This window comes from Arvicola amphibius, chromosome 10 (genome assembly GCF_903992535.2).
Source record: "Arvicola amphibius chromosome 10, mArvAmp1.2, whole genome shotgun sequence".
Taxonomy (NCBI): Eukaryota; Metazoa; Chordata; class Mammalia; order Rodentia; family Cricetidae; genus Arvicola; species Arvicola amphibius.
In genome coordinates, this window is record NC_052056.1 from 44,858,330 (window position 1) to 44,873,160 (window position 14,831).

The following is a 14,831-nucleotide window of genomic DNA, read 5'->3' on the forward strand; positions in this document are numbered from 1 at the left end:
TCAAGACTTGGCAACAGGGTATTTAGGGCTGTGGGAGGGGCAGAACAGGACAACTGGTAGAAGGGGAAGGGTTGGAGTCATCTTTCAAATTTCAAAGAAACCCCACTGTGTACCCCTTCTAGAAGTCTAGCTATACCCGACATAAGAATGAAGTACCCCAAACCATAAAATCCCTTTATGGGAAAAGGATGTCATAGGAGTATGCAGCCTGCAGAAGAGAAGAGTCAGGGCATCATATCCAATACCTAAGTATTGACGCCGTATAGGTCCCAAAGCTTGCTCGTTGGAGACAGATTGCTCAGGCTGGCCCAGTTACTTACTACTAAACTGTGCCACCTTAGAAGAAATCACTTAACTACTTGAGAGAAAGAGAGAGAATAGTAGTGATGTCCTTGTGCTGCTTGGAGAATTAGATTAACATGACTTGCAGGTGCTCCTAGCATACTAGCACTGTGTAAGTTGTAGCTGTTGTTACCATTATTAAGATGGCTGCCAAGAGGAGACATTAAGTTTGTTCTATTTGGCTCAAAAAAATAAGATAAAATGGAACTGGGCAACTGAAAGCTCTACAGAGAATCTTTCAACTATGTAAAAGAAAAAGTTGAACAAGCTGCTCAGAGCAGTTTGCTTCTCCAAAGGACTGGGCTTCTGTAATTTAAAGAGAGAATGGATTGTTTCATAAAGATACTGTCCAGAGTACTTGGGAAAGATAATGGTTCCCTGGACTCTACCACACCAGAGACAAAGATCTGCAGACCTCCGAGGCTGCCCTTTCCCTAGCTCTATAATAGGACTCAAATAGAAGTGTCTCCATATAAGAGATCATCTGTGTGGTTATGGCTTCACATAGGTTCTCTTAGAACTAAAGTCACCATGCACAGCAACAATCATATTTGAAATTCTTACAAGAGTCATTCTCTTGGCAAAAATTTGAGTCTAGAATAGTTAAATAAAATCATTTGTCAAGGAATACTTACATACTTGAATTCTAATACAGAGGAAATATTCACTCCCCAGAGCAGCCTAATTTCTCACATCAGGCTAGCATAAATCTAAGAGATAGAGTATAAAGCACATTTATATATATGACTATACATGTAAATATATATATATATAGTACATTAAATATATATATATATATATATATATATAGTACATTTAAGTAGAGGACTAGAAGAAAAGGGAAGACATAGATAAATAAGCACACTCCATATGCAGTTGAAAAACTTGAAACAGCACAATGCCTAAGCTGAACTTTGCCCTCTTTGTAGTTCAGTCTAACTCAGGACATGATGGTAGGTGTTGTGTGGCTGTATGCCAGTCACTTGTGCTTGAGTTTTAGTTTTCACACTGCCTAATACACACAGAGATTCACTGCTGAACTTAGACAGAAAATTAGGTAGTGGTAAGCCACTATATTTACTTAGGGCAAGGGCTAATGCAGCGATAACCTGAAATCAATCGAGTTAACCAAACAGCATTTTTTAGTAATGGAGTATTGTATTGCAAATGTGCTTTCAAGTAGTTTTATTCTTTTCATCAGAAAACAGCTGATTTAACAGCCATGAAAATTAAGAATTAGCACAAGTGGGAGAGCCGTTTCTGCAAGTATCTCTTTAGCCAAAGTTGACTTTGTTAATCTTGGACCATGTACATATCTTCTCTCCTCTTTAGTGTCTTCTATAGTCCCATCAGATAGAAAACATATACATCCTGTTAGATCATGTATTGAAATAAATTTGTAACATAAAACTCACATCCTACCCCAAATTGTCCTTTCACTGTATAAATGCATTTCTCCAGTAGATTCACCAAGGAACCCTGTAGTTAATCCAAGTAAGTGGCTTTCCCTGTGATAAAAATCAGCAATGGTTTTACACACCTATTTATTACAGAAGCAAAAAGCTATAGGTAAAGTCATTCTTATAAACCTGAGTTGTATTCAAAGTGTGGTCTGCACAATGCAGTAAATGATTAAGGTCCTCAGTAAATCGGGAGCTGTTTGAGTGTGTGTGTATACATATGTATCTACATGTATATGTTTGAGTGTATAATATACATACACACACAGGCACTACTTCTGGAAACAATATTGTACCTATGCCAACCAGACAATTAGTTCTTTTTTTTTAAGATTTATTTATTATGTATACAACATCCTGCGTCCGTGTATGCCTGCACACCAGGAGAGGGCACCAGATCTCATTACAGATGGTTGTGAGCCACCATATGGTTGCTGGGAATTGAACTCAGGACCTCTGGAAGGGCAGCCAGTGCTCTTAACCACTGAGCCATCTATCTAGCCCCAGGCATTTAGTTCTTTAAAAATAACTTGCCCTTTCATTCTAGAGTCATTTGGCACTGGCAGTTTAGAAAGTTCATCTATATTTCAATATTGAACATGGAAGCAAAAGAATTATAGAAAAAGAAAGCTAATACCGGTCTTCTTTCATGGGACAAAGTCTCCCTTCAAGAGACAAAACAGAGGTCAAAATAAAGAAGTGAGAGAGATCAGAAGACAGAGGTGGAGGATGTTAGAAGGATGAGCCTTGGTGTTGCCATGGATATCGGCAAGCAACTTAGCAGGGTATCATATATTTTATCTGGAAACTCCAGGTGGAACTTTCTTTTAAGATCCAAACTTAGGGCATTTTACTTTAAAAAAAATCTATAAATGAATATGGGCTAGCGTATGTAGTTTCTTAGCAAATGTTTGTTGAGTGAGTATGGAAATGAATGTTCAAAATGTGGACATGCTTTCCAGGAGAGCTTAATTCAAGGAACTTATACATAAATGCATTCTTTTCTCTGCACGACTTTTAGATTTCTTTCTTTTAAAAAAAATAGCTTTAGAATATATTGTGGGGTATCTATATTCCCACTTGTGGTTTTTTAACCAACAAATTATAGTTCTTTGGGTTTTTTTTCTGAATCATATTATCAGCAGCCCTTCCATTGGTGATGCGTTTTAGCTCATTGATATCCTTTGCACTTAAAATAATTCTGCTCATTTCTTTGGGAGCACAGTTTTTCAGCCATGAATTCAGTGTGGAAAGTAATAGCTGTAACGTATCAGTGTTAGCAATAGGGTTTTAGGAGAGCACAAGACAGTGGTTTGGCCATCTGTATAGGAAGTGAACTATTAATTCTGTCAAGACAGCGGATATCTTTTTAGAGGAGGAAAGCCACGTTGTGAGTGAGTGACTTTAAACAAGTTCTAGTTTGAACCTGAATCACAGTTTTTCAAGTCTTAATAAAAGGTTACTCTGAGGATTAAGTAATGGATACAAAAGCACTAGACTATAAATGCTGTAACATTATCACAGCCACTTAGGAATATATATTACAGAAACACCATGCATTTTCCAGCATGTTCTAGGGGGAGAGAACTGCTCAGGGTGGAAGGAGGAGTCAGCAAGGGTTAGGCACTTACTTACCTTACTCTCTCAGCTATTGTTCATTCGCTGGCTGATCTTTAGAATATTAGCACAAAAGTAACAGAAGATAGCATTTTCTGGGGTGTTAATACTGCCCCACTCATAATACCACTTTAAGAGGTCAGGTGATGTAGATCATGTTCCCCAGGTATTTAAAATTCTACTTAACTTAATCAGACTACCTGGACTGTCAGTGTGGCCACAGATGTTTGTGAATGTGTGGGTTCCCAATTGGCAGTCTTTCTTAGACAGTCAGCAGGGACCAGGCAGAAAGGCCAGCAGGTGATCGTATGAGCTCTATCCTGTTGCTACATGCCCTCCTTCACCAGACACCTCAATGAGAGCAGCTACGCAGCCCACTGAAATCATGCTGTTGGGCTGCAGCTCACTCCCACTTAGTACCATGCTTTTTCCCATTTTCTGGTCCAGTCTTCATTTTCCCCATTCACTGGACCTGCACTTCCCAGAACACCTCTGCTCCCTCGTCCTCTGCGTTCCTTACTGCTTTATGTCTTACCAAGATTCATGCCTTGGTTTTCTCACCCCCTCCCCCACTATCCACACTGTGGTCACCCAAAGAGTAGTAGGCATTGTGGTACAGCAGAAGATGGAAAGGCAGAGACACTGGGAGACATAGGTAGAGCTGAAGACTGCATTTACTGTTCTTTACACAGCCCAGGAAAAACCCTGACAAGAATAAGAAATAATCAGTAGAATAAATGAGTTCTTGCTGAGCCCCCAGTGCTAAGATCACAATGCAGACTTGGGGTGGGTGGACCTGTTATGATGGCTTTCACTGAAATGGTGTGAACCCTCTATACCCACTTACTAATCATTATCTTTCTTTATTTCTCTCCTTGTCTGTCATAATAGAGTTAAGTATCAGACCTGACCCTTGAGGGGTTAAAGAGCAGGCATTGAAAAATTGAGCAAAACATAAACTTTTACCAATCCATCCTTGAAAAGCCAGGATAGGACTCTGCCCTGGTTCTTCCCTTGATGGTTGGCCTTTCAGCCTCCAGTGCTCAGTTGCTGACAGGCAGGAAATTCCCTGTCTATGTTTGGGTTGACATTTTGTTCTTGGTACCACTTGTTCCATTAACATGAGTAAGTAAGAGTAGACTGTATGCCTCGCTTTTAATTACTAGCTTCACTAAAACAGCCTGCTTTGGGGATCATCTGAAAATGTGTTTCTTTCTTTCTTTCTTTTTTTTTTTTTTTGGTTTGGCTTTTGTTTAACTCAGTACTCACTTTCTTTTGCAGTGAAGGGATTTCTCAGTTGGTTTACTTTATCCTCATTTCCTGCAGGCTGAATGGAACAGTTTAGCTTTCTTTAAAATGACCTGTACTTTGTACTAAGTGCCTTCCCAGTTTCCCAAACAAATCCACATGCATATGCTTCTGGAACTATTAAGTATCAATAAGGAAAATGAGGCTTAGAAAGCCTAGATTAACATGCCCTAGTCACTCAGTCAAGAAACAGAATTCATATCTGAGTCCTCCAGAAGGGAGGATTCTTTATGCCCGCTGCCCTTCGTGTTGTGGCTCACATTTCCTCTTTGCATTTTGTGACCCTTCCTAACCGTCCGGACTTGCTGATGTGAACCGCAGGCTAAATCTGGAAAGCCCTCTGTGACTGTTTCTCACTTGGAGAGGCACAGTCTCCAGATCATTCATTTCGTGATTACTGCCCCGTTTCCTTTAAGGTTTGCCATAAGTGATGTGTAGGGATGGAACATGTAATGATGCTAAATGATGCTGTTTGAAATCCTTTCACAACAAGAAGAGCAGTCCAGGCAGATGTGAGGGGAAAACACACCTCCGTCATCAGGCAGACCCTGGAATGGCCAGCTCCAGCATCTCAGTGCTGGAGTAACTACAGAGAGTACCATCCTCAGAGTAGCCCCCAGGCGCCTTGTGTGTACTTTTCTCACTCACAGGCACTCCATTTCCTGTGGCAGGCTAGAGAACCGAATTCTTTGTCCTATTTAAAAATGGGCTGCCAAAGCATTGAGTGATTAAGCAGGTTGCCCTCAGGTCATTTGCTGACAAGGCCAGGACTAGAGGCCTCAGGGGTTGTGGACCACCCTGAGATGAAGATCAGTAAATCCACAGAGCCCTAGCAAGTGCTTGGTCCAATCTATCACTCACAGAAGGCAAAACAAACCCAGAGAGATGAAAACACTTAAAAAGCCCAGGGTCACACAAGTAATTACTGGCATAACCATGCTACATGCTACAAACAATGGGCAGACGTATGAGATGGAGGGAAAGATGGCAACTGTGAAGAATCCGTTTATAGTGGATTAGAAGGGTGTGAAAGGAAAGAGCCTTGGTGACCTTGCCTAGAGGAAGTGCGCAGTCAGAGGTGAGGGCTGTGCACCGCAAGAGCACTTTAACAGGGAGATTCACCTTCCCACCAGCAAAAATGCCATCTGCAGTTTAAGGCACGCTTCCCATTAAAGGTGGCAGGTGGACATGTTTGAAGAGCTAGTTGGGCAGCTTCTCGTAGCCACTGTAAATTGTACCGAGAGTACAAGTATAACAAAGAGCATCTGAGTAGCAAGCGTGTTTACTGCTGACAGAAATGCCTCAACTAAAAATAACATGCATGACTGTCCAAGGGGATCTCTCCTTTACAGAAACTTTACCAGTGTAAACACTGTGCGTAGGCTGAGATCTTTAGCAAGCTGGATGTATTAGTAAGAAGTCTTCCCCCAATTCTACTATTTTAATCTAAAAATTATTCTCTTAGCCCTAGGAGCCTCTACATCATGCATCCTCATTAGAATGAGGAATTCTAATTCTTTAATTCAAACCCCCTTATTTTAGACAATGCCAAGAAAATTGTCTAGTGAGAGAAAGTTCCCCAACGTGAAGCGTGAGTGTGAAGCATTCAGTCCAGACTGGCCTGATATAGGTGCAGTGAATAGGCCTTTGCTTTATTGCTCTCATGCCCGTGGCCTCCTTCAGAATGGGAAAGTGAGAAGACCGCTCAAGGCTCTGTGGAAATGTGAGCTAACTCAAGTTATATTTCAGATATTCAGATATTCAAGCTGATATTTCAGATGTTGAAACCTTACCTTAGAGGATCTCGAGCTTGCGGTTTTGCACACTGTGGAGCAAATGCTACTTCAGGCTATCGGTAATGAGGTGGAAGAGGTGGATCACACACTTTAGAGAGTTCGTGTCAACCATCAAAATCAGAAAGCAGCAAGTGCTGAGAACCAATACTACTAATAAAAGCTGGTCTTTAAGCAGTTATACAGTGTGGTGTCCTAGACCCATAGACTTTACTTCTAGAAGGTCACTCATGTGACTGTTCAGTGACTGTTCTTACCTTAAGATTTTTAACTAGCGCGATCATTTAGTTTCAGAGCCAATGTTAGACAAAGCAGTAAACACACAAGAAAGAAGGGCTTGTGCCAGCTGGCTAAGGAAAAAAAAATAGAAAAAAACTATTTTAGAAATTGACCTAAGAGTTCAAAAAACATATGGAATCATTTAATGGGGGAGGATGTAGCCTTGTAATAAGAGTGCCATGCAAGTATTCCCACACCGCCCTTGGTGGTCTATAGAGTGATTCCATATGTATTTCATGTCAACACCGTCACATGAGGTAAGTGGGACTGTGTACCTCGGAGGCTCTTGGTGATTTGTTATAATGGTGCACAGTGCATCCATGCCTGTGCTTGAATAGGGCCATGTGACTCAGAGATCAGTAGTTGGCCTCCGCAGTCAGTGAGGCCAGTCTGCAAAGCAGTGCAGTCAGCACAGAATAGCCAGATGACTAGATTTCAGTCCAGGAAGATTTTGTGAGACACAGATATACTGAAAGTGTAGACCAGCAGCCCAGGCCTACCGTCAGTAACAGGTGTATACCAGGTCAAATTGTGGAAATGGAGACTTTCCAAAAAGAACCAAGTTATGTGACCAACATTCTCACTTCCCAAAGGTTTTACTGCCTCCAAAGATATTCTCTTCGTTCTTCGTTCGCTAATATTAACCGGAAATATGTAAATCCTTAATAATGGCCCCGTGAATGATTCCTGTGGCCTTTTTTCCTTTTCGGGTGACCTTTGAAGAGTTCGGTTGTAATATGCTGTTACTTTCCAAGAGAGCCAGTTTTGGTCTTAGAAATGGAAAACTCTAGGCTTTCCTGGCATCCTTGAAGCAAACTTCCTCTGTGTAAGAAAGCCAGGAAGGCCTAGATCTTTCCAACCAGGATGATCCTTGAAACAATCGAATTTTATTTTATTTTTTAATGTTTTTGTTTTTCTTTTGTGTTGTCTTGTTCTTCTGTCTCTCGTTCTCCCACTTTGGCCGTGTCTTGTTCCGTCCTGCTGGCTGTCTCTCGCACATCACCAGGTGAGAAGCCCCATCAGTGCAGCATCTGTTGGCGCTCCTTCTCCTTGAAGGATTACCTTATCAAGCACATGGTGACGCACACAGGAGTGAGAGCCTACCAATGCAGTATCTGCAACAAGCGCTTCACCCAGAAGAGCTCCCTCAATGTGCACATGCGCCTGCACCGCGGGGAGAAGTCCTACGAGTGCTACATCTGCAAGAAGAAGTTCTCCCACAAGACCCTGCTGGAGCGACACGTGGCCCTGCACAGTGCCAGCAACGGGACCCCTCCGGCAGGCACGCCCCCAGGTGCCCGCGCAGGCCCACCAGGCGTGGTGGCCTGCACGGAGGGGACCACTTATGTCTGCTCCGTCTGCCCAGCAAAGTTTGACCAAATCGAGCAGTTCAACGACCACATGAGGATGCATGTGTCTGACGGATAAGTAGTACCTTTCTCTCTTTCTTATGAACCAAACGAAACAACAACAAAAGAAACAAACAAACAAACAAAAAGCTATGGCACTAGAATTTAAGAAATGTTTTGGTTTCATTTTTACTTTCTGTTTTTGTTTTTGTTCCGTTTCATTTTGTACTCCACGAAGAACTGTATTTTGCCTGCTGGTACATTACATTTCCGGAGGCTCGGGCAAATAAGACTTTTCCCAGTCTCCCTTGGATGGTGGCCTTAAGGCCTGGTAGTGCTTCAAGAGCTCCACTGGTTGGATCTCTAGCTACTGGCCTCTAAATACAACCCTTCTTTACAAAAAAACAAAACAAAACAAAAAACAAAACAAAACAAAAACAAAAAAAGCAAAAAACCACACACAAAAAAAATGCAAAACAAAAAAATCTTTTAAAAAAGTTAAAAAAAAGTTTTTAAAAAAAAAAGACAAAGTTGTTTTTCCACTCGTGAAGAGCACTACAAAGTCTATAAGGAGATGTAAAGGCCTGCTGTCTGTAAGTACACCGCTCACAGTGTTTCAGTGGAATTTCACAGTTCTGGCCACTTGGACTTCATAGTAACCAGTTAAAACTGTAATATCGCTTCTGCTGAGAACCCAGAAAAGGCCCTGCTGTTTCCACCTACCACTTATTAAAGGGCTGTGGGATGGGAGGGGGGCAGTGAGCCCAGTGGTGTGGGGAAAAAGTGGCATGGCAGGCTTCTCCCCCAATTCTGCCCAGTCCACACACCCTGGCCCACCTCCGCCACATCCCCCGCCCCTTTCAGCAGAAGCCAGAAGACTTGGACAAGCAACAGTGGCTATCGTATTTATTCAGTGTCTTCGCTGAGCCTCAGCCTCAGCGCAATCAGGAGGGACTTTCACGAAAGGCAGGAATGCAGAGAAAATGGTAACAGATTCGCACCTATGTTTCTAGGTACAAGAGAAGGATTATTTCCAACAACCTTTGCAAAAAAAAAAAAAAAGTGTCAGGATATATTCTTGTGGAAGAGAAAAAGAAAGAGAGATGGAGGGTGGGGGGAACAATAAAAGTTCTTGAGGCTTTTTTAATTCAAAATTTTATAGAGGGGCAAAAGTGATGTTTACCAGATAGAATGCTGATTTTTTTAATATATTTACAACAGTATTTGTGTAAAAAAAAAACAAAAAAGTGAGATTGTTAAAAGTAATTTTTTTTCTCATTTTGGTTTTGCATACACTGCCACCAATCCCTTCTCATTTACTTTGTCTCACACACACACATATATATATATATATTTTTTTGGTAAGTCAAGACTGTTAAGGTTAGCGATACTGCTTCCAGATAGAAAGAATTAAAGGCAACTAAAGTTATATTTGAAAGAGAGGAAGGATATTTTCTTCATATTTTTTCTTAAGTTTTTTATTATTTTAAGTATTGCCTGGGTTGCTGAGGGCCTCAGAGGCCCGCCCACCCCTGCTGTAATTTCAACTGCTGCTGTGTTTTGCTGTGTAGATCTTTGACTTCTGGCTTAAGTTGCTCCACTGAATACCCTTCCATTGACCCATCTAGAATCCTGCCCTTTCTCCTGGGAGGGACGTGATCCTTTAGCAGATTTCTTACTTCTCCAAAATTTTCACTGAGCTCTTCGGATACTAGAATTTCTTTGCTTTTATTTCTTTGATGAAACACTAGTAGTCTAGAGATCTTGACAGAGGGGGGTTGTTTCGTTTCTGGTCAGCCAGGAGCACTCCACAAAGTTCTCCCCTCCCACTGTGTGAACATCACTATGAGAAGCCTGTTACAGACCACAATGCGTGGATGCCAAAACTCTTTCTTCCTTTCAGATGTCATCCCTAGACTCTTTCCACCATGGCTAAGAGGGCTAAAAGATGATCTCTCTAGCTGATTATTAACCCTTGCTTTTTGGAAATTAACAATTTCCCAAGCTAACATCCAGTGAAAACTGGCCCTGAATCTCTGGTGTCATCCCAGATACCACTCTTTCTAGTTGGGATTTCTCTCTTTTGTCTTGATCAAGAAATCATAAGATTTTGCAATTATATACAGTATCTTGAAGGAATTCCAGCTCAGAAATATAACTTTTAAACCTAGCTAATACTCACAAAGTAGTTTCATGACTGGGCATGTTTTAGCATACTTAAAAGGAAAAGTAAATATTTCAATAATGCAGAAACACCAAACTACATTTTTAAAAATAAGAAAAGAGGGTATTTTTGTTTCTAAATTAGTCTACATTTTAATTTAACTTTCCTCCTAATTTTCCTGTTAGCATTTTATTTACCAAAAAAAAAAAAAAATGCAGCAAACTAGGGAAAATCTTCCAAGGCAAGCAACTCTATACTGACTACATTGGTTTTATTCATCCATTCTAGACAATTGGCTACATTAGATCTTTTCCGGATGTTCTTTGTGATGTTTCGTAGTTTGTACAACTGGAGTGTCTGTGCAGTCTGAGTCGTCTTAGGGTGCTTCAGTCAGTGGATATTTTGCTAGGAGTTGTAATGGAGATTTGGATGGTTAGCTGACTACTGGGGATCACTCAGCGTGATTTCTAAGAGGACAACCAAGAACATGTGTGGCCTGCTTTAAAAATGAGCTTCAGAAATGCAGAGGCCCTCTCCACCCCACCCACCTGCTGGTTTTGCTGTTGAAAGGGTCAGTAGTGACCCTTGCCACCTTACCACCAATAGAGGGAGCATTAAGTAACTACATCATAGAATCATTTTGATATTTTGAAAATAACCCATTAGAAAAAAAAATGACGTTGTGATAATTTTTCTTAATCTGGAGGAAAAACGACATAAAATCACTCATTGTATAAAACAAATGAGAAAAGGTCAAACCTAGTTTTAGTTATTTTCATTGTTGTCAGGGGTACATTTTAAATAGTGTCTCTGTTCAGTGCTTAACAAAGCAGGCAGAATTCATATTGTTTCTGGTAAAACTATATTGAGTGCCATTGGGCTTCCCCATCCTCTCCTTAAATCTGAAAAGACCCATTTGCCTTAATGCTGTTTTGCCACCGTCAGAAGCTAAGAGACTGCGTTAAAAATCCCATGTTTGTTGTAGGGCATGTAAGAAAAAGAACAGGCGACTGGAAGCCCTGATACACAGCCTTTCCTTAATAAGGGAATATCTCCTTTAAAGAGGGCGGGAAGACCCCTAAAGAATTCTCGGTAAGGTCCTCCTCCCTAGGCTCATTCCTACTGTATTTTTTTTTCTCCCAAACATCTCACAGCCTAAAATATTTGACCTTGTTCTCTAGAACTGGGAGGACACTAAACTGGCTCTCAAGCAAAGACACATCTACAGGTCCAGTGCTACATATTCAGCCTCTAAAGGGTGGCCCTTCCCGCTAACCGACAGTTCAGGAGATGAGCCTGTCTGCACCTCCTCCAGGAGATGCAGGTGCCTGATTGTCCATGCGCCATCCCTGACTTACAGCCACAAGTGGGGGGGGGGGGGGGGACTCAGTTATTGGTTTCCAGTCCTGCAGTTTCTATGATGGATGCTGTCAGTGCTTTTAAAACTAGAAAAGAAAGAAAGGTCTTTGTAGTATTCAGGAAAACATACAGAGAGAGAGGGAAGCAGATGTTCCAGACTGGAGGCCTAAGGGGAAGTTTGAGGAACGAGAGCCGGTACGCAAAAGCACACTAGTAGAATTTTTTAAACAGAATTTGATAAAGAGTCTGAGGAATATTTGTCTCAACACGTTTATATAGAAATTATGAAAAATAAAATTCCCTAGCATTAAAAATATCAATAGTGTCTCAGCATGGTGGGTCGTGTTTCCTATATTAAATACCAACATTTGTACAAAAAAGAGCTCCTAACTCTAAAATATACCCCCCAAAAGACAATAATAATGGATGTTCAGTTCTACAATTAAAAGCAAAGAATTGAGAAAAACTCTCCCCTCTCCAGTAATCTAAAATGAAAATCTATATCAAAGTATTTTCATTGTAAATTTGCCCTCACAGTCATTTTGCAGGCTTTCCCATCCCAGTTCTGTTTGCCAGGAATGAGGGTAGTAAGTAACCCTGACTACTGCCTCGTATCCTGGCATTCCTTCCTCCCCGTATCTAGTAGATCCCAGGGGCCTTGGCCTTAGAAAGACGTGGGTTTGCCTTCTTTCTCTAATAATCAGAGAGCTTTATCTTACACCGTGATATCATGTAAGAACCAAGAAAACCCTTTCCAGCCCATGAACAGGGATAGTTTGGTATCTGAGGCTAAAGAGTGAAGGTTTCCTCTGGGCGAGCTGTTCCATGCCAGTCTTCCTGTCCTGATCTGTCTCCATGTGCTTCCATCTCACACAGTGGTGTGTGTCCTGCCCGTGCCCCAAAGCAGTGTTTTCTTTCTGCAAAGAAGTTAGAAGGGAAGCGCTGCCTCCTAAAACCTTTCAGGTCCCCAGGAAAACACAGTCCAGTTCCTTGTTGCTTTCCCATTGCGGTCCTCTAAGATATCCCAACACCTTTGCCCTGAGCAATGATGGAAGTGAGATGGCCTGGCCAGGATGCATGGCAGATCTGCCCCTCCTGAGCCTTCCCCAGTGCTGCCGATGGGGTCGTTTAATTAGTTAGGGCTGGCCATGGGGGGTATATGACCCCCCCCACATCAGGTTGGCTCTGCTGTGGCCGGTGTGGCAGCTGCAGCGGAGTGAACACAAAGGTGTAGCCAGGAGCGGACAGGACGCGCCCTGTGGGGAGAGAACAGGGTGGGAGGGGCCTTTTCTGCTGTGACTTGACTCTTAAAGAAACCCTCCAAAATGAATTCTTTAATTTAGTAATGAGTTGAAGTCCAGGGTAATGGAAGCTCTGGGGAAGAGAACAAAAGAATTGCACAATGTATTCAGTACCCAACAATACCAAACCAGAAAACATCCAATCACAAAGCTAGCAAGTTTGGCAAGAGGTACTTAGGGAAACCTCCAGCCTTTTCCATGGGTAGGGTCCGCAGACTTTCTTTTGAGTGATTTCTGGCTCGAAGAAACCTCTTTACTCACTAGAAAAGAACTTTTATTTAAATGACCAATTTTGTCCCCCAGGGGAAAAAAAAGAAAGATTTTAAAAAGACAGAAAAGAAAAATAGGACACTAAAGACAGAACCATGTGAGTTGGTGACAAACAAAAGAAAGGGGACACTAGAATTTCAATAGACTCCCCAATTGGTTGGGGGGGGGGGTGCGGGAAGCAAAACTACCCAAGGGCCTCCAAGCTCCAGACTCCCAGTTTGCTGGGAGGGGACAGAGTGCTTGATCTGACCCAGCTGCTGCCTTTCTGGGGCTGAACATAACTTCCCAGCTGGGACCATGGCAACCTCCTCCGTTCTATATTTTCATAAGGAAACAGGACTGGTCTCTTAGGTGGCATGGGGCAAACATCCCAAAACAAGCTCTGCCCTGTGCCCAGGCTACTTTTCTGCTTGACCATGGAATCCACAGCAGTAAGTGGTGTGCATCATTAGGTCCCAGGAGTGGGCTGTGGGACTTCCGGTCCCTCAGCGGAAGAGACAAAGATGAAGGCTGGCAGTTCACACGTTCTTTTTTAGAACCGCATGTCTCCTCCTCACTGAAGGAGGAGTAGAAAGGCCCAAGACAAGAGTCTTAGCACATGACTGCCTGGCAGCTGCCCTTCTCCCGTGTTTCTTTAGGCCCCACAGGCGAAATACTGAAGTAACCTCAGCTAAGGAATTTTCACAAGAAACCGTTAGGCTGTAGAATTATTGCCTTAAGTTGGAAACCCTGGGGGAAAGCAGACAAAAAAAAATTACAGAAAATAGAAGGCTCCGAGGATAAGAACTTTTGCTTTTTACTGGTTCCACAGTCACAAAAGTAAGCTCTATTCATGCCTGAAGACGAAACAGTGACTTCCTGGGGAGGCACCAAACTTGTAGGGGAACCGGCTGCTTTCAGGAAGCAGCTATTTCCTGTCTACTCTGTTTCATTGGTAGGTCGAGGCTGAATGTAAAATAAGCATGTTGCTAAGTAGCGAGTCCCGTTAAACATAATCACAGGTGCCTGGATGAGTCTTAAATGTCTCCCTAACAGGGAGAACAATCCCAACATCCAGCTTTCTTTTTATATATAATCTGGTTTCTACAGTCTGCACTTTGTTCCACCTTGGAGTGCATTTGGTTTATCTTGTGGGTCTTTGTGTAAATGCAGAATCAAAACTTTCAAGTCTTTAGTGAGGAGGCATATAATCTGCATATCACTGACGAAAGTTAGCCCTCGTCCATGAAGTCCCAGCATCGGCAGTGCCTGAAGACAGTCAGGCTCCCCTTGGATCTCTCGCGAATAGAGAGGTACTTTCACGGGATTCTGATACACCCGCAGCAGAGAGAAAGGAGTTAACCCCACAGGAGACATCTGTTTCTACTGCTGTTGTAACAGTTGTTGTAGCCCGAAGCATCAGTTATTTGCACACAGATGCCATTAACAAAAGTGGCTTAACCCATCCAGTTTGTCCCAGCTGCTGGCCAGAATGTCTGCAGGTGAGTGCACCTTATACATGTGCATGCATGGTGTGAGGTGCTCCTACTATACCAGGAAACTTCATTCATATTCTAAAGAGACAACAGTGTAGACTTAACTTGGGAATT

At 42.2% G+C, this 14,831-nt stretch overlaps 1 protein-coding gene across 10 annotated transcripts in view; it reads left to right on the forward strand.

Moving 5' to 3' along the window:
* Zbtb20 (zinc finger and BTB domain containing 20) overlaps window positions 1-13,265 on the forward strand; it is a 733,810-nt gene extending 720,545 nt beyond the window's left edge. For all 10 annotated transcript variants that reach the window (XM_038344647.1, XM_038344639.1, XM_038344649.1 and 7 more), the window contains one exon: window positions 7,806-13,265. In XM_038344647.1, the coding sequence (XP_038200575.1) occupies window positions 7,806-8,227 (422 nt within the window). In that variant the 3' untranslated portion in view covers window positions 8,228-13,265. The remainder of the gene's footprint in view (window positions 1-7,805) is intronic.
* Window positions 13,266-14,831: the final 1,566 nt, after the last annotated feature.